The 24,489-nt window shown below is 44.5% G+C and overlaps 1 protein-coding gene and 1 pseudogene across 23 annotated transcripts in view; one reads left to right on the forward strand and one right to left on the reverse strand.

The window, feature by feature from the left end:
- The first annotated feature begins 188 nt into the window (after positions 1–188).
- On the forward strand, positions 189–11,181 carry Gsdmcl-ps (gasdermin C-like, pseudogene; annotated as a pseudogene). Its single transcript, NR_029414.1, has 11 exons — positions 189–259; positions 796–982; positions 1,504–1,727; positions 2,680–2,866; positions 3,474–3,645; positions 6,821–6,926; positions 8,129–8,176; positions 8,766–8,941; positions 9,253–9,394; positions 9,837–9,910; positions 10,639–11,181. The product of NR_029414.1 is annotated as a gasdermin C-like, pseudogene (transcript).
- Positions 11,182–14,821: 3,640 nt separating this feature from the next.
- Cyrib (CYFIP related Rac1 interactor B) overlaps positions 14,822–24,489 on the reverse strand; it is a 131,685-nt gene continuing 122,017 nt past the window's right edge. For 17 of the 22 annotated variants that reach the window (XM_030248469.1, XM_030248468.1, XM_030248475.1 and 14 more), the window contains 4 exons: positions 24,392–24,471; positions 23,026–23,152; positions 21,307–21,377; positions 16,670–17,407 (listed from right to left, as the gene is read on the reverse strand). In XM_030248469.1, coding sequence (XP_030104329.1) covers positions 17,344–17,407; positions 21,307–21,377; positions 23,026–23,152; positions 24,392–24,471 — 342 coding nt within the window. In that variant the 3' untranslated portion in view covers positions 16,670–17,343. Of the gene's footprint in view, positions 17,408–21,306; positions 21,378–23,025; positions 23,153–24,391; positions 24,472–24,489 lie in introns of all 22 variants that reach the window. The other 5 variants (NM_144846.5, NM_001360037.1, NM_001360036.1 and 2 more) reach the window with 1 other exon arrangement.

A 24,489-nucleotide genomic window follows, 5' to 3' on the forward strand; every position in this document is an offset into this window, starting at 1 on the left:
TGGCAAGGAAGGGATGCTGAAGCAGCTTTGCCTTGCTCAGGAGGAGCTGAAGTCTAAGGTGACCAGAAAACGGATTCATGGACAGAGCAGGGGCAGTTCTTGAATCATGCGGTTCAGAAGAAGGCTTGTAGGGAGTCCCACGTGGCCAGAGACGCCTCACGCAGGCGCAGTGGCCTTGGTATCCGGTAGGTCAGCCAGGTGGCACCCACCAGCCGCTACACCGAGGTGGGAAGCTGAGGCACATGTCCTAAGGCCTCAGGTTAGTCCTTGAGCTGCTGTTCTGGGTGCTCTGAACAGCAGTTCAGCGTGCCTCCTCCCTCTGTGGCCTCCCTGACTTGGGCTGACCCTTAGTGTGAGCCTTCTGCTTCCCATAGGAGTGTCGCCATTGCCCAGGACTAGGGCCCAGATTCCTCTCCTCCTCTCTCTTCTAGGTACCAAGAGGGTGATGCTGGAGGACCCAGGTGATTTCTCTTTATTGAAACCCTGCTACCACAGAAATATTATAAATTATCATTTAGTACTGTTGGGATAAAAACATATAATATACCATCTTTTTTTGTATTGTGACATACTTGAAAGGTTTAATTTCCCTTCTTCCGATTTTTAAATAAGTCAGACTTTTTTTTCTGAATCCCTCAAAGTGACTGTTGAACCTAGGAATTACTCTAGAGAGAGGTGGAGCCAGCACCTCCGGCCATCACCAGGGCTGTGTGCCAGGCTCTCCTCTTCAGCCTCCCAGTCACCCCTAGACGAGATCCCACCTGCCAAATTTCTTTTCTCCCACCCCCTCCGCAGTCCAAGGATCACCCTAATATCAACGCCCTGCCCGGCACAAATGTGACAGGTGAATCCCAGAGCCCACTTCACCGAGGTCCTGGCTTCAACAGCAAGAAAGACATGATACAACGCAGCTGGAGATGAGAGGAATCTGGTGTCTCACCCTAAGTCCTTCCACATAGGAATTTGTACAATCACAGGGAAGGCAAGTAGAATTCCTGCTCCTTTCTCAACCCAACTCCTCCCTCTGTAAACCACACCTGCCTCCCCAATTCCTTTGAGAAAGAAAGAGGGGTCAGGATGCAGAGCTGTAGTGTATGGCCCTAGGCCAGTGCTGGAGGTCTTCACAATTACTACCGGAGTCCTTGCAGAGATGCGTTGAGGCGGCATGATCTAAATGTGACTAAACCACCGCATTAAGTGGCACAGAGGGATTCAGTGGTGTTCCCAAAGGAACAGCCCTGTCACCCAGAGAAGTGTGTCAAGTGGCCCCGAGTTTCTCAGAGTCCACCGTTGTGCAGCAGGGAAACCTGACAGTGGTTTTGGCCAGCCATGGCTTCCACTTTAAGACCAGAGTTTGGAACCTAGCTCTGGGGTGATCAGTGGGACCCAGACAGTCAGCCTGGGCTCCCAGCCTTCTCATGGCTCTGTTTCCCACCCAGCTTGCAGCTATCAGCGAGGCCTCCCCTATCCAGCCCTGAATGATATTGTCCCTTGCCTCTCAAGGGGCATGTCGTCCTTATTCTTGAGGAGCACCAAGAGCCTGGTGAGAGAGCTGGGCAGGAAGGGTGAGCTGGTGCCTGTGGACAGCCTCAGCAGCTCACAGCGCCTGCGCCCCTTCTGCCTGGTGAGGAAGAAGCACAAGAGCTACCTCTGGCCTTGGGACACACCCCTCATCCCCACAGACTTCTCCCTCCTCGATGTGCTGGAACCTGGCTGTCCTGACCCAGGTATCTCCAAGAGGCTGCTGGGGAGTGAAGTGGGACTCCCAAGGGAGGCAGATGAGTGTGCCTAGACACTGAACAGCGTGCTGCTTGGTTCCCAGAAACCACTGGGTGAGGCTAGCAGGAGCAGGGCCCCCATAGTCATGTCACGTGGCTGGATGTACAAGAGAGACGCTCTTTTGCCCCCTGTGTTCCTCCTTGTAATATAAGCAAATCATTATTTGGTTTTCATTAATTGTCTAAGTTAAGAATACAAAACAGTGGATGTCATTATGGCCTTTTCTTTTTAACAGATTTTTTTGTGTGTTTTACATTTATTTACTCTTTGTGGGTGTTGTGTTGGGCATATGTGTGCCGCAGTACTGATGTGCAGGTCAGAGGACATCTTTCAGAAATCAGTTCTCTCCTTTTACCATGAGTGTCCCAAGGATCAAACTCTGGTCGGCAGAGTGGCCCTTCCTGCCATTTAACACACATCTATTAATTTGTTGATGTTTCTGTACCTTCCCCCCCAGCATTCCCCCTCCTCTTGCTGCTCTCCTTCCTCCCAGACAGTGCTCCTTCTGTTTTCATGTCATGAAGATGCCTTTACCCCGTTCTTCCTTCCCCCCTTTAGATTTCTTCCTCTTTCTACTTTCATGTCATAAACACACACAGAGACACAGACACACACACACACAGACACACACACACACACACACACACACACACACACACACATTGTTAAATCTCCTTTTGATCATCCCCCCAGAGGAAGCCCTGATGCTCTTTCTTCCCTGCATGTAGATGAGGAAATTGAGGCTTTGCGCGCTCAGTGGTTTCTGCATAGCACACACAATGTATAGGTGGTGGCAGCCATTTTGAGACCTGGCTGAGGCCAAAACTGCACCATGAGCCACCCTGCAACCTGTCTCCTTACCTTGCCAGGCACCTGTAGCTTGCCCTTCTCTCTCTGCAGAGGTGAACCACAGCGGGCCTATCTACACCTGGGAGAAGGAGGCAGGAGGATTGACAGGGGCTGTGAGCCTGAGTGCTGGGCTACAGGGCCAGGCGACTGGAAGTGGCAAGACCACCCACCTCTCTGCCTTGGCTGTGCAGACACTCTGGGTCTCCCCTTGTACCTGGGAGATGCTGCTAGAGAAGAGGTGAGAGCCAGGGAAGGTTTGTGGGCAGCTGGACTCCAAGATGGGGGACAATGGCCACAGTTACTCCAGGTATGTGGAGAAAGCCAAGGATGCTGACAGCCCACAGCTCCAGGAGGCACATGAGATAGTAACCAATGGGATTGAGCCCTGGGCCCACATGCAGACTCAGAGGCTTCAAGCCAGAAGCATCCAGAGACAGGAAAGGGAACTAAACTATAGAAGTGTGGCAACAGGGAGTGGTGGCAACTGCAGCAAACTGGAGACACCTGCCTGAAGCTGGTGGATACTCCCTTGCTGCCAGGTTTCCCAGGTTAGCAATTTGGGACCCTTTCATCCATTTTAATATTATCTCCCAAATGTTTAAATCTCACGTGGGCCTATGTTTGGATATCTGAAACCTTGAAGAGGACTGTTCCTGGCTTTCCTCAGTTTTCCCCTTTTCAGTTGACTGCCACTCACTTTACACAAACAGACCTCTCACCACCACACAGGCCAGTTTCTCCCTAGCTACTGTGATCAGTGCAGAGAGCACCAAGCCAGGAGGGACTCCCCAGCTGTGCAGATGCCCCTCCCAGCTCAGATCTTCTCTGCTTTCTGTGCCTTCCAGGAAACTGAGGTCACCCAGGCCCTCCTTCCTCCAGGAGCTACACAGCCGGAAGGAGAGGGAGAGTCTATACGTGGTAACTGAGGCTGTGGAGACCCTGCAAGATGCCATGCTTCAGAGCCACAGCCACATGTAGGGGCTGGGCAGCTGTCTCCTACAGCTGGGCCATGGTCAGGTGTGCATTGTGCCAGAGTGGGCCAATGGTGGGCAGTGAGGTTGGAATATCATCAACTTCATGAAGATGCTCTATCTAGAAGTCTCCTTACCCTGAAGGGGAAAGCAGGCCTTGGAAGATGACATGGTCTCAGCCCTGCCTGCACAGGTTTTTCTGAGGTTTCTCATGTTCGCACACCAGAGCCCCCCCTTCCATCTGTTTTGAATCAGGGTCTTAATATATTGTCCAATCGGGACCCAAATAACCTCCTATGTCTACCTCCCAGGTACCTGGTGTTACAGATGACACAGTGTAAGCCCCTATGCCGTTATCATGGGTCTGAAATAGCACACAATCACTGGTTTTGTTTGAGTTTTTCTGGATGATTCCTGCATGTGACCTTTAGAGTAGGAAGATTTGCACAGGTGGTTACAAACACCCCTTCTTAGGTCATTTACTTCAGCCCCTTGCACGGGAAGGCTGACATCACATGAACATTCTAGGTTCTGGGACTCTCTGCCTCCCACCTATTATTTGAAGGCCCAGGTGGCTGATCCCCTTAGCATGCCCACGAATGCAGGTGCCTACAGGTAGGTATCACTTTCAGAGAAAACCTCCCTCCCATGATGGAGTACTGAGTGTAAGCACTCAACAGACCTCATTCATTCCTACTGATGATTCCAGGAGCTGTGTCTGTTAACTCTGTTTTCCAATCTGAGGAAACCAGGACTCAAAGAAGCTCTTTGCTGAGAACCACAGCCAGTAAGAGGTGGGGTTCAAGTTCAAGTCTGATATGTGTTTTCAGCACACATTTGGTCAAGCCATAGGACAGCAGCATAGCCTGCAAGTGGTAATGCTAATCACATGCCTTCTAAGCACGTTCCTCAAGGAGAGCGACGGTCTTCTGACCCAGCGCATGCAATGGGGCAGGCAGCTGGGACAAGGACCGTATCTAGGAAGTAAACATTTATTGCTGATATTGTTAAGGGGTCCAAGGTAGATCCAACACAACTCAAACACTAGGCCTACGCAGAAAAGAAAGGTTTATTGTAATAAGGCCACTAGTGATGGACCGGGGGCAAAGGACAGACTCGTGAGCTGAACTGCAACCACAAGTGAGAATGTAATAGAGCTTTTAGGCTTGAAAATCAGAAATATCTGTGCCAAGTTACAGTTACATTTTCCAACAATCAGGATCAGGGTTAGAGGAAACATTTATTTGTGGTACATTTATCCTGTTGTTATTGGTTAGTTTATTCCACTGTGGTATGGTAGCTTGCCTACCTTTCATGCCTCAGTTTGTCAACCAGGATGCTACTTACCCAGGTACACATCTCTTCCTGCCAAGTAGATGTCAGTTACCCAGGAAGGTCTTGGGAACTTAAACTTTAATTGACTCCTATCCAAACTGGAAGTTTTATTCAAAATGGCTTCTGTTTGGTTCCTTCTTACAATATCGTAATCCATGGAGATACTGAGTGTTCTAAGACTGGGTTCTAGAATAAGGTGATCAGCCTTCCCAGATTGCCAAAAGTAGGGTTTCCCAAGGACACAGCACTTCGTGCCACAACCCAGAATCCCAGGAATACCATGACACCCAATTCTTTGCTGGCAAGTAAGGGGAAATTAAAAAACAGTATTGACTGAAAAGAAGAAAAGCATTTTGCCCTTTCACAAAAGTTCAGACAGGAGCCAAAAAGCCCCAGTAGTAGACTGCACAGTTTTTAGTGATCTGGTCTTTCAATTTTTCGATTCTGTCATCCAATGTGTGGCTCTCACCTCATGTGTCAACATGGTTATGGTATTTAGTTATCATAAGCATCGCACACCACACAACAAAACAGGGAAGAAATTCTTCGTGTGTTGTGTCCTGTCAGCCAGAACTTGGCTTTGTGGCCACATCTTGCTGCAGGGGTGACCTGTATCCAGGATAACCATGTTATCTGATGAAAATGTAGTTTTATTAAGGTGTGTTACATAGTTCTTGCCTGAGAGAGAAGGCAGAAGGCTGTGACAATGGACAAACATCATAAAAGTCTGCCTTTCAGGGCCAACTTCCTCCATGCCTTTACTGCTTTAAGCCTTGGTTGCAAAGTGGAAAATGGGCAAAAGGGGCATTGTGGCCGTATGGACTATAGATAGACCAGCCATACCCCAGTGCCTGCACCTCAGCATTTTCCAAGAGTATCCAAAATGGAGTGTAACTTTTTTAATTTATTTTTTTATTAGGTATTTTCCTCATTTACATTTTTAATGCTATCCCAAAAGTCCCCCATACCCACCCCCCAATCCCCTACCCACCCACTCCCCCTTTTTGACCCTGGCGTTCCCCTGTACTGGGGCATATAAAGTTTGCAAGTCCAATGGGCCTCTCTTTGCAGTGAGGGCCAACTAGGCCATCTTTTGATACATATGCAGCTAGAGACAAGAGCTCCGGGATACTGGTTAGTTCATATTGTTGTTCCACCTATAGGGTTACAGTTCCCTTTAGCTCCTTGGGTAATTTCTCTAGCTCCTCCATTGGGGGCCCTGTGATCCATTCAATAGCTGACTGTGATCATCCACTTCTGTGTTTGCTAGGCCCCGGCATAGTCTCACAAGAGACAGCTACATCTGGGTCCTTTCAATAAAATCTTGCTAGTGTATGAAATGGTGTCAGCGTTTGGAAGCTGATTATGGGATGGATCCCTGCATATGGCAATCACTAGATGGTCCATCCTTTCGTCACAGCTCCAAATTTTGTCTCTGTAACTCCTTCCATGGATGTTTTGTTCCCATTTCTAAGAAGGGTCAAAGTGTCCACACTTTGGTCTTCATTCTTCTTGAATTTCATGCGTTTGGCAAATTGTATCTTATATCTTGGGTATCCTAAGTTTCTGGGCTAATATCCATATTTAATAGGACGGAACACACTAGTGGCTCCCTTGTGTGATTTCTTAGAACTTGACCAAACCAGGTCCATTGTTTGAGTTCTGAGTGCCTTAGATTGTTTTCTAGAAAGACCATTTACACAAGCATAGTTTGTGTCCTTGCTGCACATAGGGGTCTGTCTGACCTCACCTTCACCTACCTATCAATCCAGCCCTCCAGGAATCTTGTCATCAAGACCCTGGTATTTTTCCTGTCTGCCTCCAAACTGAAGCTTCTGGAGGCTGGATAGATAGCTGCTGTCCTTTTCTCCCTGCCTCCCTTACAGGTCCAGGGACAGAGTCATGTGGACACAGAGAAAATGGTGAGCATCCCACAGGGCAGTGTACTGGCCTACAGGGTTCTGCAGCTGCTGGTGGAAGAAGATGGCTGGGGTAAGCCTATTTATCCCTGCTCCCTACCCTACCCACCTCCTACCAGAAGACAGATACCAGCAAAGAGTGAGGAGCAGAAAGAAGGTCCTACCTCCCCTGTCCCACTGGCTGAGCAGTATGCAGCTCAGGCCACCCAAAAAGACTTGATTTTTATAGAACGCTGCTGCGGTCATGCTGGGGAGGCTGAAACCCAGCTTGCCCCTGCCTGCCCTGCAGTAGGGATGAATTCTACCAAAGGACTCTTGTTATCCCATTGGAACAAAGTCGTTCTGCATATCTGTAGTCAGACAACGAGCAAAGAGACACAGTGGACCTTGCTGTCGGGATCCATGTCCCAAAGCAGAGACACATCTAGAAACTGCCTGGATGATACCATCTCCCAGCACTCACTCTGGCCACTGGATCTCTCTGCTTGGCTTTGAAGTGGGAGAAAGGGGCAAACGGAGCCAGCTTGAGTAGAAAAATGGCCACCTCCCTCGCCTCTGTGTCACTGATAAATGGCTAAGCACTTCCCAGGTGCAGCTGGCCCCTATCCTTCGAAGAGAAACATCCTTGGGAAGATTTGAGTCCCAGATTTAGATCATAAAAGGGAGGTAATCAGAGGTCGCAGACAGCTATAGCCAGCCATAAAACACACACTAGTTCCTGAGAAGTACCATAAAGATACTCTTTAGGTCAGAAGAGTTCCCCTCCCGGCCATGTGATTTACCCTGCTGCAGGACCAAACAGGTATCCTGTTTGAAAACTGACTTGCCTTGTCACCTTCCCCTTCACCCTAAATTCCAAAGAATCTCAAACTATGCCTACTATAAGTGCCAAGCCTTTTAGGCTCAGGGTTGCACCCCTGTCCTGCACAGTGGGTCGGAGTCTGACTCATAATGATAAAAAGACTTTTATGCATAATTGCATCGGGCCCAGCAGTTCTTGAACTCTCCTGGGGGTTCCTGGAATAGGGGACACAACCCTTCTTTGTCCCCATGGGAGGGTAAAGCCTGAGTTCAGGAGCCAACCATTGTCACCCATTGCCCTGGCCAAGCCCATGTAGCGCTCTCTGTTGCAGGGTGTGGGCTGCTTTAGGATGCCCTGTAGGGTAAGACTGCAGAGTCCCAGCCCTGCGGACCAGCAGTGCAGATGCAGGCTCTGACCCAGTGTCCTGCTTCCTCTTTGGGTTTTTTGTCCTGTCCCTGCTCGGTCACGTGCAGCTGTCTGTTACATCCCTGAAAGAAAGCTCTGCAGGAACGCTGGGGTAGGTGAGTGACTACCAAGGTTGGTGACTGCCCTGATATGGTTCTGTGGTCTCCAAATGCTATGTGGTGTCCCTAGGCCATTGTGGAGGCCTCCACCTGAAAAGGTAAAGTGAGCCAGAACTTCCAAGAGAAATGCCCCATTGGAGACTCCTAACTGTCCTAAGCCCTGGTTCCCTCTCTGAATACAGGAGTGATGTTGTCTCTCCAGCCTAGAGGATGAGAGCTGGAGCCTCAGAACCAGGGGTCCCAGAAATAGAGGAGTCTCGCAGCCCTGGGAGAGAAAGCTAGGACAGCCTTTGTTCTTTCTGTGGGAGTAGTGTGAAAGGGTGGAGGAAAAATAGGAAGGCAGTGACATGACAGGTAGAAAGGGTGGCTGAGTTCTGTAATTGCCTCGTGTGGACAAGACGCCCTGCAAATGTCTGGTGAAGATCCTAGGAGGGAATGAAGTAAGTATATATGGCACCTTTTGTGTGAGGGAGCTGCACAGGGTCACTCCTGTGCCACTGGATTTCCTGGGGAAGCTGGGAACAGAGAGGACCCCCAAGAAGGTGACTGTCACAAAACTAAGTAGCTGTCCATCTGGTCTCTACAGGTATAGCCTTCAGCCAGGAATCAGGAGAGGAGTCTAGCTTCCACGACTTGCGAGACCAAGTAGATAGCCAGTTGCAGGACCTGGTCACGCTGTCCTCAGAGCAACGGGACACATTGCTGGGTGCCCTCCAGGAGCTACTACAAGACCACCAGGCACTCCAGGAGCTGGAGGACACGGTGATGGGCCTACTTACTAGACTTGGGAAAAGACCAGGGAGAGGGCAAAGTGGTCATGAACAGAGCTCCACTGAGGCTCTCACACACTCTTCTGAGAATGTAAGGCAGGGCTCTGTATGGACTGTATCAGACCCTGAAACCTAGACCCTCATTAGCCCACCCAGTTAGGAAGAAGCTGATTCAGCTAAGCTCAAGGCCAGACCCAGGCTCTTTGCACACTAGTGGGTTCCCAGGGCCAGGAACAGTTCGTTGAATGGACAGGGGCATTGAATGCATGAACAGGGACCTCTTCCTAATACCCTTTCCTGCAGCTGGAACAGGCTCTGGACACAGGGCTGCTGGTACATCTAGAGGGCCCTGGAGGCTGTGTCTTAAGCATCCTCAAAGACTCTACAGGCAACTTGTCATGCTCGAGAAGTATGGCTGTCTTCTTCATTCTTGGAGCCCTGGCAGGTAAGAGGAGGGTCAATGACTGAAGGCAGACCCTGAAGGGTGAACGAGAGGGAGGACCCCATGCTGAAGCTTGGGCTGCTAGGATATGATGCCCTGGGTCTAAACTAACAGTACGAGCACCCTTGATCAAGTCTTCCTAGACCCTGGTTAATCACTATCGTTCAAGACTACTATCGGTGGAAGAGCTTATATGTGTTAAAACCCTTTGTGTCTGACATCCGTAGGCCAGCTCTAGGTAGGCTGTTGCAGGGTGATATAGTTTCTACCTTTTAGAATCTTTTGGGAAAGATAGTTCCAGAGGTACCAGAACTAGCAGTTTCTCCTCACCAAAGGACTCCCGAGATGCAGCCCTCTCTCTATCAGAGCCCACAAAGGAGGACACAATACAGAGCTACCTGGGACCTCCTGTACTTGGTAACCCCCCTTCTCTTATGTCTCACAGCATTGAGTGAACCCCAGCGTTGCCTGTTGGCCCAGTCCATAGAGAGACAAATCCTATGTGAGGAACTGGAGCTGGTGAGAGCCACAAAGAGGGGGTACTGGAGTGCAGGGAGGTACAGGGAGAGATGTGGGACAGATGGAGCAGCTTTGTAGAAAGATCTGATCACCATTCCTCGAGAGCCTGTTCAGAGCTTATTTGTACAGCCCCTACTCAGAGGGAGCAGGCTCTGGGTCTGGCCTTGCAGCCTGTAGCTCTGAGCAGTCTCTTACTGGGGTTGCTTTGTCCCACATCCTGAAGTACTTTTACACAACCATTTTCACTCACGCTCTCTGCCAAGTCTGAGAATGTGAAGGGTAAGAGGAATGTCCCATCCAACTGACCCCTCCGTAGATGGACAGGATTGGAATGGGCTCATATATTTCTGGAGCCAGTTCTTGGAAGTCAACAGCTAGAGTGGTGGGCAGGCAGCCTGGCAGAACAGCAAAGGCTGGAAGGCCCTGGGTAGTGAGTGCTAGGGATGCTTCACTGCAGCCAGCAGCAGTCAAGGGCAGTGTGCACCAGAGTGGAAATGGGGTTGCACAACTCCCAGGATCAAGGGCAAGGATGCATAAGCATAAACCCCCAAACCACAACTGGCTGTGGACAGGAAGCAGAGGCCCCTGGCTGCTGATTGAGGGTAGATGCCTCCACCTAAGGCCTAGGTGGTTCCCTACCATCCTTCTGAGTTGTTTCTTGCAGGTGGCAAGCATCTTGGAGCAGAACTGTAATCAGGTGGAGGAAATAACCTCTCCTCTCCCGACAGGAGTACTCTGTGCTCTGAAGAGTGAGGACGTGATCCTCATCCTAAGCCTGGTGCAGGGCTGTGGGCTGGAGCTGGAGCAGTCTGGCTGCCAGCTCACCTGGGACCCTACAGTCGTGCCTCAGCTTTCTGCACTCTACGGGTGCCTCACAGGGCTACAGCTACTAGCTGACCCATGTCCTGGGCTTTCTAGGACAGTGTCTGAAGAGGAAACACCGATTTGTCCCTAAGGTCTCATCCAATCTGATGCCTGGCAGCCTAGGATGTCACTGACCCTCACTAGTGGTCACAGCTGATGACACGGTTCCACCAGGAGAAGCCCCACACCACACTTTAAGACTGGTTTCAAACATCTGAAACACCTATTCAGAACAATATCCTGAATCAGTGTTATTTCTGAGCAGTGCAGGCTACCTGTAAAACATTTTGGCTGTGTATCTTAGGTAGCATAGTCCCTTCTGTGCTCAGGTAAAATCAGCCATTGTAAAAGATTTGTGGTAATTCCCAGGGCACAAGAACTTTCTAAATTATATGTGACATGCTTACAAGAGTGCTGTTATTGTATGGTGGAAGGTGAGTGAGGCCTCACGGAGAAGTAGCTCTTGTGGGTAACAGGAGCTGTCCTGCCTTGCATTTCCTACATTGACCTTCTTTGTCCCACCGGTAACATGACAAGTAAAACAAACTGCTCAGGTTCCAGCCAACTGCACCCAACGACTATACAATGTCAGAGCATGGGATAGAGTCAGGAGAAAAGAAGAAATGAGAAGGTGGACTCTTCCCTAATAGACCAAGCTCTTCCCAGTCTTCCTTTTTAATTGTGCACTACCTGAGTTAGTCTCAGCTTCTCCCTACAAGTTTCTTCTGTGATAGACTGTTTCTGGTAAAACCTATATTCTCCAACAAGGGTGTCCCCAGCCACCATGCGTGTGTGGGATTTTTACAGAGATGGAAGGTGGAACTCTGGGAAGTCACAGATCAGAATAGAAAGGGAACTAGAACTTACAGTATGGTTCATCCTCTACTTGGGCTATCCAGCTGTCTTTCTGCATACCCCTTGCTTTTTCCCCAGGCCCTCTCATGCTCCCATGCGTTGTCGCTGTTCAGTCTAATAACTTCCTCAACCCATTTCCCATTTCCACCCATACTTCCAGGCACTCAGGCCAAGTCTATTCTCTGCTTTGACCCTCATTGTCCACACATTCAAATCACATCCTAATCTTGGTTGTTTCTCACACAGATTGCCTACAAACTCACGATCAGTTTTTGCCTCAATGATACCAACTGCTTAATTGGCCCCTGCTTCTGTATCCTGTCTCTTCTTGAGGTAGCTGGAATGAAGCCTTTCAAATGGATCCTATCTCTTTCCTCGGACGCCTTAGATAGAGGCACAGCCTGTTTCAAATGGCCTCAAAGGCCCTGTGTTCTGCTCCATTCCTCTTGGCTGTACCTCCCTTCTTCCCTTCAGCTTCAGACCTACTGGTCTCCTGTTGTCGGCTATTGGCTGCCTTCCCCAGGTTCCTGCTCCACAGAGAGCTGACATCTTTCCTTCCTGTCTTGGCTCACATGATAACTTTATAATGAGCCCTAAGTTGCAAACTGCCTTTTTAATTCTCTGGAGCTTTCCAACAGCCTTTGGCATTTTCCATGGTACCATATCCCTAGTGTGCTAATGTCAAAGCACTGGGAATATAGCAGTACCAAACCAATTCTTAGGAATGGAGAAACTGACCACCCAGAAAAGCAGGGATTGAGCAAGACTCTCATGATCACTTCCTTAACTGTGTTGGATAAGAAATAACAGAAGGTGGTAATTGGAAGAAACAGCATTCTAGGAGATGAATAGCCCCTGAACCTATCAAGCAAACCTATCAAATGGCTATGCTTCCCTAGCAGGAATGGATTGTAGGGTACAGATATCTCAGAAGATTAGAAACAGCTTATTTAAAGCCCTCACTATCCTCAATAACAGAGGTCCTGGGTTCAGTTCTCAGCACCCACTCACAACCATCTGTAACCCCAATTTCAAGGGATCTGATGCCCTCATCTGGCTTGAGTATCAACGCACGTGGTACACTTAATGCAGGCAAAATACTTACACACGTAAAATCCCATTTAAAAACAGTTAAGACATGCATAACTTAAAATGCCAAACAAGTAGACTCGCCACTTCTTTAGAGACTAAACTTTCAGGTGTAAACACCTGTACCTTGGTTGGGTATGTGCCTCAAGGCTCGGTAACAGAAGTACTAACTCTATAGTAGCACCAAAGCAGCACCAACTCTCGAGATGCTCATGAACACCACACTACTTAACAAAGAGATGGCAGCCTCAGTGGCATTACAGAGGCTCTAGGAAAACACAGGCAGCCCAGGCCCACTTAATTTACAAAAGCTGTACTATTTTTTCCTATACTACGGACACGCCTTTAGGACTTCTCAGAAAATGTCCTCCTTATACGCCCAGTAAACTCATCCTAGGTTAGCTGTGGCTAACCATACTCACCTAAAAATGGTTTGTTTTCGTGCTCCATGAAGCAATAGCTCCCTCACTAGAGCTTGCCACTTACAAGACTGCAGGAACTGGGCAAGTAGCTCAGTGGTAGAGTAGAGCACTTGTTTAGCAAGCAAAAGATCCTGGGTTCCGCCTCACAAATACTGCAAAATGCTAAATTTTTTAAAATTGTGTTTTAGAGATCTGGTGAGATAGGTCACTAATTAAGAGCAGAGGACCCATGTTGGGCAGCTCCTAACTACATCTAATGCCAGTTCTAGCGGACCCAATGCTTTCTTTTGACTTTGCCAGATACCAACACAGAAACACACATATACACATAATTAAACATCTTAAAAAGGTTTTTTAGTCCCAATAGCTAATTGCCTGCTATTCAGAAAACTGCTATCATGCAGAATATTTTTTATTCATCAATTACAGGTTCAAGTATAAATTCTTTCAGATTGTATAGGTCTGGCTCCTTCACTAAACTGTGAGATCCAGTAGTGTTCTCTGTAATAAAAAAATCTACGTTACTAGACAGGATACCAGAACATAATGGTAAAGTTATGATGGTCAAAATAACACTGAGCACCCCTGGTCTGCAAACTTGCCACACTTTGACTAGATGACCTCTTGTGGCCACTCCAAAGAAATACTGTTTCTTGTTTTGGGACAAGATATTTAACCAAAGTCACACCAAGTGCTGAATGCACTCAAGCTCATTGAATAAACCTTGTAATTTCACCATGTTACGACCTTGCTGACAGGACTTTTGAGACATCCTGGTGGCCTGGGGTCAATTATTCCTGTGCAGGGCTATCTTGGGTCTCAGGGTTCTGAACCCACAAGTCTTTCCACTGTCGTCTGTGATTACACACTCAGTTGAGGGGCTATTTAAGAATTTCTGGCATGCCAGTTACTGAAATCTCAAACAGAACCAGAAAGGCATTTCAAATCTAAGAAAGTACTTCAATTCAGAAACTTAAGATTTGAGCACACAGATGCCAATTATCTTCATCAGCCTAAAATACTTGCAGCCATCTTGGTGGCCCAAAATGCTAATCTAAATCTTTGTGAAGTGAGCAAATGGAAGTTGAAAGCACCATGCATCCATGACAGGGACTGAAGGAGAGGATGAAGATAATCACGAGTGTGCTTTGCTAGAAGATATGGTAGCTTACCCTGTTTTGAACCAGGAGCACATGGTCCAAAAGTAGGCTGGGATATATGCTGATAGAAACATCCTTTAAGAAAAGCAGAGGGGCAAAAGGAGGCAAGCTTTGTAGTATCTGCAAAGCAGGGTCAACTTCTGTACAGTGGACACGCAGACCCTTTGCTGAGGCTTGTGCTGTGCCCAGCCACAGAATCACTCACTCTAAAGGCAGTTTCTTAAGCAGAGAAAAAAAAATGATGACCATGCCCACATGCCTCTTGGATTCCATGAATGGAAACTAGCAGACCTGAGGCTGAGCTCACTGCCCAGCAGCAGCTCCTCCATCACTGCAGCAGTGTGCCCTATTACTCCAGGCTGTCAAACCAACGTCTTCTCTCAAGGAAAGGGACTGGCAAATTCTATACAGGGCCAGAACATACTTTAGCCTCTGATGGCCAAAAGATCTTTGTCACAATTTGATTCAATGCTGCTATAATGAGCAAATAGCCATAAATAATATATATATACAAATGAGGCTATGTTCAATAAAATTTTATTTATGAACACTGGAGTTTGAATTTCATATACTTTTCTCATGCTACAAAATATTTTTCAACTTTTAGAAAAACATTTGTTATCCTTTATTCTCCCGACATTTTAAAAATCATTCTTAATTCACAGGTTGTGTAGGTCCAGAGGGAGGTGAATTGGCCCACCGACTGGGCTACTGACCCCTAGGCTAGAGTTAAAGATTTTTTTGCCAACTTAATCTTCAACATGCAGAGTGTGAACCATGTTACCTGAAAGGCCACAGCAGGATTACTACATCTACTTCATTTATCAGTCCTCACTCACTCCATTCAATTACTCACTTGGCAGCTCTCCATATTTAGGTACTATGCAAGATCCTTGCTTGAGACACTGAAGGAATAAGACATGGCTCTTCTCAGGTTCTCAGTCTCTGCAGCATCTAGACATTGTAACTTCTCATGAGTATCAGAGAAGATATAAAAGTGTAGTGATGTATCAGGCTGTTTTGTGAGACAGTTGTATTCAATGCTTAAGTTGACTGTAACAAATTACCACAAACTAGGTGGCTTAGAATAGAAACTTATTTTTTTCATCATAATAGAAGTCTGAAATAAAAACAGCAACAGGGTCGCTTCCTTCTAGAAACTCTGATGGAAAGTGTTCCATGACCTTCTTCTGGCTTCTGTGGTCCAGGAAATTTCAAGATATGATGTTACCTTTGCCTCTATCCTCCCAGGACCTCCACTGCTTGTTTCCCCTTCTTTTCTCTTAAAAGGACTTGTCAGTAGGGCTAGGACCCACTCTCATCCAGGACGATGCCATACATACATAGGTCCTTACATTCACCTGAAAATGCCCTTCTTCAAAATGAGGCCATATGTACAGGTTCCAGACATTACCCTTTATGGAGTAAACTATTAAACCCATTATAACACTGTAGAAGCCTCCTGGAAGACATGGCCAATGTCATCTAAATGGTTTTTGGAGGAAGTAAAAGAAGCTGATTTTTGAAAGATGACAGCTGGTGTTGGTCAGACAAACATGAAGGAGAGAAGAAGGAAGACCAGGTTCAGGTTGTAGCCAGATCAGTTACGAAGCAACACCACACGGAACAATCTGTAAACAGCAAGTAGTTAAGCTTGGCTGGAGAGCAGGGTAGGAAGTGGAACACGAGTAAGCAGGAGGCCAGAGAGGTCAACAGGAACTTTACCATCAAGTGCCGTGTGCACCACAATCTGGCGCTCTGATGGAGAGGGTCCAGAGGGCAGCCTGTGATCATCTCCCATGGTTAAGCACTTTAACTGTGTCCCACCTCAGGTCACCTTGTCATTAAGTCCCTGACAAGGCTGAATTCGACAACTTTCAAGCAGCTTCTCTCAACTGAGACACATTTCTTTGCCTTGGGCTTTATGATTTTAAATTGTAACTCATGTCACTTCCTACGACCAGTGAGATCTCGGACTTTCATTTATTTCCTCTGGAAGTACTCTTATTGCTCACTCTCCTCCAATGTCAAGGGCTCCTCGTGCCTTCGAGACACCATGTGCTTCCTGTCACCGCCCTTTCATTCCTGAAACCGAGAGCTGAGAAAGTACGGGTTTCCTTCTATGACTACGCTCACAAAGATTAAATCAGAACAGAAGTCAAGTTAATGTCGACACAATCACTGGTCATCTTATACACAACAGTTTTAAAAGCAGTCTAACTTATGTACATAGACAAAAAGTAAAGCAAAACAACTGAAAAAGACATAGCTATTGCCTAAGAGAAAGAAAAATTATGTAATGTGTATATGCATTCCATAGAAATATATACAGGGAAAACTTCCAGAAACCTCAGTAAACCAAGCCACACTTAGAAAAAGGAAAGCTGATTTTTATTTTATCAACAGCCATTCTTAAACATGAACATGCATACGTAATATTCTACGCACACATCACAGTTTTTAACGTTAGTTAATAAATGTTAAACACACAACATACAACCTTAAAAAAAAAGTCAACCTGCAAACTTAAAACTTTAAACAAAGTCTTACTAATTTAAAAAAGGTTTTGTGTTGGGTACCATTTGTACAACACAGTTAATTTAAACATTTCCATTTTGGCTGCACATGAAAAAGCGGCAGTAGAAAATAAATTTATGAGGGTTTTAAATAGCAGAATAGGCAGTTTCGCCATGCAGGAGAAGCAATATTAAATATTAGTTTTCAAAAAAAATCCACATTTAAAAATATTTAGTTCAAGTCACAGAACTTTTCTCAGTAGAGACCTCAATGCAATGCGTAATTAGCTGCCTTAGATGGCCTGTTTTGAAAGGACAAAATCCCTTTCAAAGTATAACTTTACTGATTTTGGCACAGAAAAGAAGTCTTAAGAACAAGAACATGATTTAAAAAGTGGGAAGAGGAACAGAGGAAAGAAACCAAAGCAAGAATAAGGAGATTTGATGGCATTCACTAAGACTGTGCATTCTCGGTCACTGAAGAACACTGTGTGCTCCATCTGCAGTAGGGGCTTGCTCCACAGCTCTTACTGCAGCATGGACCTAATTTGCTTGGAGGTAGTCTCATCATTCAAATGTTTTGTTGTGTACCTATACAAAATAGAGAGAGAGAACAATGTTGGAAAATGAAAGTCTGTATGGGCTGTGTAATATGCCAAGATGAGTAGCTGATCACTCAATATCACAAATTCATGCCTTAGGGTGAGTTTTAATCCTGATCAGGCTCTCTCCCCCATCCAACAGGAGCAGCCAGTTTCTGGTCACTTGGTTATAGGGACCTCGTTGAAATGATTAGCCAAAAATCTGAAACAATTTCGCTATGTTTTACTCTATGCTGTATAAAAACAGTACCTTGAAATACTTACATTCTCTAAGTACCTTATTTCAGGGTAGGTACACTTTGAATAAGCGTATAAGTCCAAACTCAAAATGAATTCAACAAGATGAAATATTCAATTTTGAAATCAAATTGACTCTAAATAATACAACACCAGCCTGCAAGTCTCCGATGTCTTCCAGGAATTACTACCCAACAGGAGAAGGAAAGTGTAAGAAAGAGGCTAGTCAGGGGTAGGGCTCTGGAAAAGCAAAAAAATTATATGTGAAATGTTTATAAGCCAAATCAACCTATTTGAATTATCTTCTGAATACATTCTAAATCCAAGCATTGCAAGCCTGTCTGTCGCTGCTGATCAGGTACAATTTTAGGCTTCCTTTACTCCTTAGTATCAGCTCTTCAGTCGAAGGTCCTGTAGCTTCCCCCACGTCTTACTCAGCATCCTGTCACTCCTCCTTCATTCTTTCATTGCTTTTCCAGAGCCCTACCCCTGACTAGCCTCTTTCTTACACTTTCCTTCTCCTGTTGGGTATTAATTCCTGGAAGACATTGGAGACTTGCAGGCTGGTGTTTTATTATTTAAAGAGTCAGTTTAATTTTAAAATTGAATATTTCATCTTGTTGAATTCATTTTCAGTTTGGACTTATACGCTTGTTCAAAATGTACCTACCTGGAAAGACAATCATTTTAAGTTGGTATATAGACAATATATGTTAAAGAAATTTGAACAACTGTTCAGTTTATTTCAAATAAGCTTTAAAAGTAAAAATCCTATCTGTACTCTTTAATAAAGGTGAAGAGACAGGTAAGTTTCATCAGACACCTGGCATGAACTGTATGTTTCTCAGCAATCACTTCCAAACTGTTCTCACTGAAGAGATACTGTAGTGTCTGGTTCATAATGAGTGTTTAGTAAATAACTGGAGGGAAGTTAGGTTGTGACACTGGAAAGGAGAAGTCCACAGAGTAGTGGTTCCTTCCTAATCCTGCAACCCTTTCATACAATTCCTCTTGTTGTGATCCTCCCCAAACAATACCATTATTTTCACTGCTACTTCATAAGCAATTTTGCTACTGTTACAAATCATAATGTAAGTATTTTTGTAGAGAGGTTCGCCAAAGAGATCACAACTCATAGGTTGAGAACCACTGTCAAAAAGCATTATCTAATAAAATGGTAGTGATGAGGCAACTCTTCTGTTTTGAGATTGACAAAGCTTATATGGCCACATATAACCCTATTCAATATCAGGAAATAGATGTCATATATTTCTATGGCTTCTTCTCCCTTTCCTTTACTGGAAATAACTAAGGAACATGGAATAGTTAAGTCCCTACTGCACAACAGTCAACAATCGTCACACTCCCTGAGACTGTCTCTGGGGAATGTGGCCATGCTCCTGGCAGCTCTGGCATTCCTACCATGGAAGATCATGTCAGAGGTGCTGCACCACCACTCTTAGTCAGCAAAGATAACAGAACTGACTTTGAATGACCAAACCATATAGGATAGGCTTACTATCCTTTGTGCACAAAACCCAAGTCCCCTTTCAAGTGCATGTGACTTCTCTACTGGAAAACAATTGCTGCCTTTATCAGAAGTTCAGCAAAGAAGCAAGTACTGGAGCACTCTACCTGAATTCACAACTCCTCCCTTTCATGCGTAAAGAGAGTTCATCTCATATCTCTATTAAAAAATATTCATGACTCATTGCTTCTAAAAGTAGAAGGTATTGGATAAATAATTCAAAACATATACAAATATAATTCCATTCAAAAATCTTTTGGTCATTAATTTTGCAAGAAGTTTGTTTGGTTTTGCTTGTTACGAGAAAGCTATACGAGGCTGTGATGTCTTAGTTTCAACAGTGTTTTACAAAGTACTAGCCAGGGTTATTTATTTAAAACTAGAGAGCCTGAGTCTCAACTCAGATATAAAGAAAGAGACTCTAGAGGTAGTAACTTAGAAATATGCATGTTTTACAATCTCTTCTGAAGCACACCGAGTTCAATACCTAGTGAACCAGATCGGGACATCCAAAGGGCATCAGTTTTAGGAATGGAACCCTACATCGACTCTGCTTCCTCAGAACCCACTACTTCTGGGCTCATGTGATAAGAAATGAACTTCTATAAAATAAAGCATTAGCATTACAAAGCTCCAGGTAAAAAGTGAGAGCTCGACACAGAACATGCTTACTATGAACCAGTAGGTTCAGAAGTTTTCCTTACAATTTAATAAAACTAACAGGATCCTTTTGCTTTCCTCAGTACTGCCTCCTGTGGAAACACTGCACACCAGTCCTGTACTCAACACTACTGCCCCCTTTGGTTCTAACACTAAGAAAAAGAGACTCCCCCCCCCCCCCCCACACACACACACAAGTTCTAAAAGCAGTACTGCACTACAGCTACTCTTTTAGCATGCTTCCTTTAAGGTAACCTAAGAAATACTAAAAACCTTCACAACCTCCTTTACCTTTAAGTTGTTTTGGATTTTTGAGATAGGTCCTCACTAAGTAAACTAGGTTGTCCTTTTGGGTTTAAAAGGTATATACCACCATGCCAGGCTATTTATTCCTAACTTTTAACAATAAATTTCATAATAGATTTCCTGACACCTATTGACTACAGAGACTAACCCTTCAGGAAAATAAAAAGATAAGAAAATTTACAAAAAAAAAAAAAAAAGGGCGGGTACACTGAGATACATAATATCCAGATAGGACATAAAGAGGCCCATGCCCATAGCTAAATTTAAAATGTAGTATGCAACGCAAAAGAAAGAAGAAAATTCCTAAACATTGGGTGTGTGGCTGCCATACCCTGATAGTAAGTATATGGATTTAATTAAACTAACTTTTTGTCATTCTAATGTTCATTTAAAGTAGCTTTCCTTTATTCAGGCTTAAACCACTTACACAGCACTAGTTGTGTGTAGGTTCCACTCAGGTGAAATGAATTGATATTTGCTTTATGATATAAATAAATACCACTACATAAATATTTCCACGTTCATACTATTTTTGCTTAAACCTCAAAATAATAAAGTATAGAAAATTAGCTTCTAGGTTGTGAAAATCTTTTAAGTTGATCCTGTGCCACTATGTTATAACGCATGAAGGTATTCACTTAAAAAGATGTCATGCAGCACAGTAGAGGCTGCAGAGACTAAATCTGCAGTGACTCCTCAAAATAAAGATAGTGCAGACGTGGGGGCATGAATACAGAAATGTTACAAGGTTACAAGGAACAACCATAAAACTTTGGATTGTTCTATCAACAGGCCAGTAATTACACTGAGCTATGATTCTCTCCATGTTTAATGAAAAAAACCCACTAGGAAGCTACACATGGTCAGATCACGTGGTTTTTCTTTAAACTTTCCTGTTTGTGAACTAGCATGCATTAAGGTTATAAGAAGCAGGATTTCCCTCAAAGGGGCAAACAGTAAAGCAAAATGTTGAGCCAAGAAACAAACTAGTACTGTCATCGTCTACACACTGTCCTCATTATAGGATACAATCACTGCTTTGAAGCAACATTACCAATAAGCAAAATCTCCGACTTGAATATTACTGAAGTCTATCTTAGGTGGTATTCAAACACTTGGCAAATATTTTTCTGTCATGAGTAGGTACATATACACACCTGAGAGCATTGAGAAGACCTTCTACACTATTAGGAGGTTGGTCCTTAAGAACTTTGATACAACCTTTCATCTGAGGAGAAAAAGAAAAAGGAAATATCATTTTTTTTCTTTCCATTTTTTATTAGGTATTTAGCTCATTTACATTTCCAATGCTATACCAAAAGTCCCCCATACCCACCCACCCCCACTCCCCTACCCGCCCACTCCCCCTTTTTGGCCCTGGCGTTCCCCTGTTCTGGGGCATATAAAGTTTGTGTGTCCAATGGGCCTCTCTTTCCAGTGATGGCCGACTAGGCCATCCTTTGATACATATGCAGCTAGAGTCAAGAGCTCCGGGGTACTGGTTAGTTCATAATGTTGATCCACCTATATAGGGTTGCAGATCCCTTTAGCTCCTTGGGTACTTTCTCTAGCTCCTCCATTGGGAGCCCTGTGATCCATCCATTAGCTGACTGTGGGCATCATTTTTTAATATAACATTCACTTTAAAAAGGCAAAACTAAAATTGGAACCTTTACTACAGAACTGAAGGGACCATATACTAGAAATGCTAAATTACTTGTTCTTGGGGGTGGAGCTGGCAAATATTATTTTCAGTCTGTTAGTGAGGCAAAACTTTCTGGAAATACAACCAGTCAAAATGAAATCCCACTCACATTTATGAACTAAGGAAAGACATCCTGAAAAAAATACTATACACCAGTTGCAAGGATAGACCATTCTATCTGCTCCAGGAAAGAGGAGTTTCCCAGGTAGCTTGTGACAAGCATGGGACAGATTGGAATCCTGTAGAGCTGAGAGGGAGGGAAAGAGTCCTGAAGTGCAGATGATGGAGGTAAAACTGACTGATGGACAGGCAGTAGGCACTTCTACAGGCTACTCAGAGACAGAAAAACCTCAATGAAGTTCTTATTTTAAGATCAGCATGGTTGTCTGAAAAACATGACAGCGTAAGTATGAATGGAGAGGTGTGGGTTTAGCCTCCTACTCTACCACTTCCTAACAACTGTGTTACTTAACCTCTTATAGTGAAGCTGCTATAGTGAATGGAAAATTCTAGGACAATGTTCACAGGTACATAGGAACAAGGTAAAACTTCGGGGACATGGTTACCACAGTAAGCTAATGCTAACTCATTTTTCTTTATATAAAACAGATACATGTGAAAGCTAGCAATCCATAATTGAGAACTAAAATGCTAAGAGCTTGAAGTAGTAATTATCAGACAATCCCCACCAAATACTAGTTAGAATGTTTAAGAGTAACAGAGAAATGAGAAAAACCATTTCTAATAGGAACTTCCATTCCCGGCAGATAATGAAAGTAGAAAGTAATAAACTATTATGAATAGGGAAAGGAAGCAACAGTAACAACAAAACAAAAAACATAGGCTCTTTCACTTTCTTAAAGAAGCATCAATGTTGACTCTTTAATGTATGTTCTGAATAAACCTTATCTTTGGTTATGTAATCATTAGAAATACTACAAAGAAATACTCACCATTACCATTCACTATCAGTAACGTCATTCAATCATCTAACATACCCATATACTGGCTAGCAACCAGAAGTACAGGACAGCCCAGAAAAAGGAATCCCAACCATATCACAAACTGTGATCAGAATCAGTGAGTCCAGCCTGTTATTCTTTAAATAAAACCTTACTGATTTCCATGAGTAAGATCAATTTGAAATCGCATAAAGAAACAGGTAACTTACATCAATCTTAGAAGTTTTGGCAAATGCTCCCACTGGATGGACGTGGTCATAGAGTATTATGACACCCACCATTACCCTCAAGCAGAATGATACTGTCTCTTCATTGGTAAATCTGCTTCTGTATTCCCTGGAGGGCAGAAGATTTGGATGGGTGAGGCACATTGCAAACTCTCTAATGAACTGACTACACACACCCACACTTGATAGACTACTTTTTTTTTTTTTTTTTTTTTTTTTTTTTTGCTTTTTCGAGACTGTTTCTCTATATAACCCTGGCTGTCCTGGAACTCACTTTGTAGACCAGGCTGGCCTTGAACTCAGAAATCCACCTGCCTCTGCCTCCCAAGTGCTGGGATCAAAGGCGTGCACCACCACACCGGGCTGATAATGACTACTTTGATATCTGAAAAGAATGTCAACATTATCCCTTCTCTATAAGGCCCTTAGGGAGAAGAAATGGGCATGGTGAAATCTTACAACCCACATATCATGGTCTCCACATTTGTACCAATCAGGGTACTATATTACCTCTTCGACAATTTCAGAGAAAGCAAAAATCGCCCTGAAATAGGAGCCTGGGAATGGGTGCTTAGCAACATGAGAAAAGTCACTTGCTCAATGGAGAAAACAGGTTTGCTATTCGTGGCTATCTATTATATCACAGGATTCGATCAATTGTCTCATTTAGAAAAAGGAAACTGGAACTCTGATCCACACAGAATACACCGTGGTAAAGCAGTAGAGCAGACTCAGAATGGGGACAGTGATCCAGCAGGTGGTGGCTGGCAGTGTGTATCTCTTTATTTCCCTAGACCCCATTCTCTTACACCGGAGGAAAGAGTGGAAGGTGCTTGTCCTTCTGCCCCTCAAGTTCATCAGTAACACAGTGTATACAAGAGCACTTTGGGAAATGAGTGGTGCAAAAACAAAAGGTCTCTAATAAAAACTATCTTATCAAGAATCTAAGACCCATTCATTCTGGTGCTGATAGCAAAAGCAATCATATGTACCACAAATGCCTTCAGATAGATCAGGTCTGTGAGGAAACAAGGACAAAACTAAAGTGAGAGAACGTGGCGAATGATATAATATAGCCTTCTGAAAGGAATCTTCCCTGGACTCTCAAAATCTTTAAACTCCTGTTCTGATGGGGAAAAAAATTGAAGTGTCCATAGTCCAACTCTATGTTTCAAAAATAAATACACTAAGCTGCCAAATTATTTTGACTTTGTTCATACATTTAAAATTTGATGGTCAGAATAAATCATTTCTTTTTTCATAGAGACATGTTTGTATTTGGATATGCTTTAAAATACCAGTCATTTCAGCAGTGCTGCTGAGGTAAAACATATGAGGTAATACTCACGGTGTCTCCAGCATGACTCTGCATACACTTGCCATGGTGCTTAAACAATCTGTGGTATTTTCTATTGGCAAATTTTTATTCTGTAAGTATACAAAGAA

This window comes from Mus musculus, chromosome 15 (genome assembly GCF_000001635.26).
Source record: "Mus musculus strain C57BL/6J chromosome 15, GRCm38.p6 C57BL/6J".
In the NCBI taxonomy this organism is placed as follows: domain Eukaryota; kingdom Metazoa; phylum Chordata; class Mammalia; order Rodentia; family Muridae; genus Mus; species Mus musculus.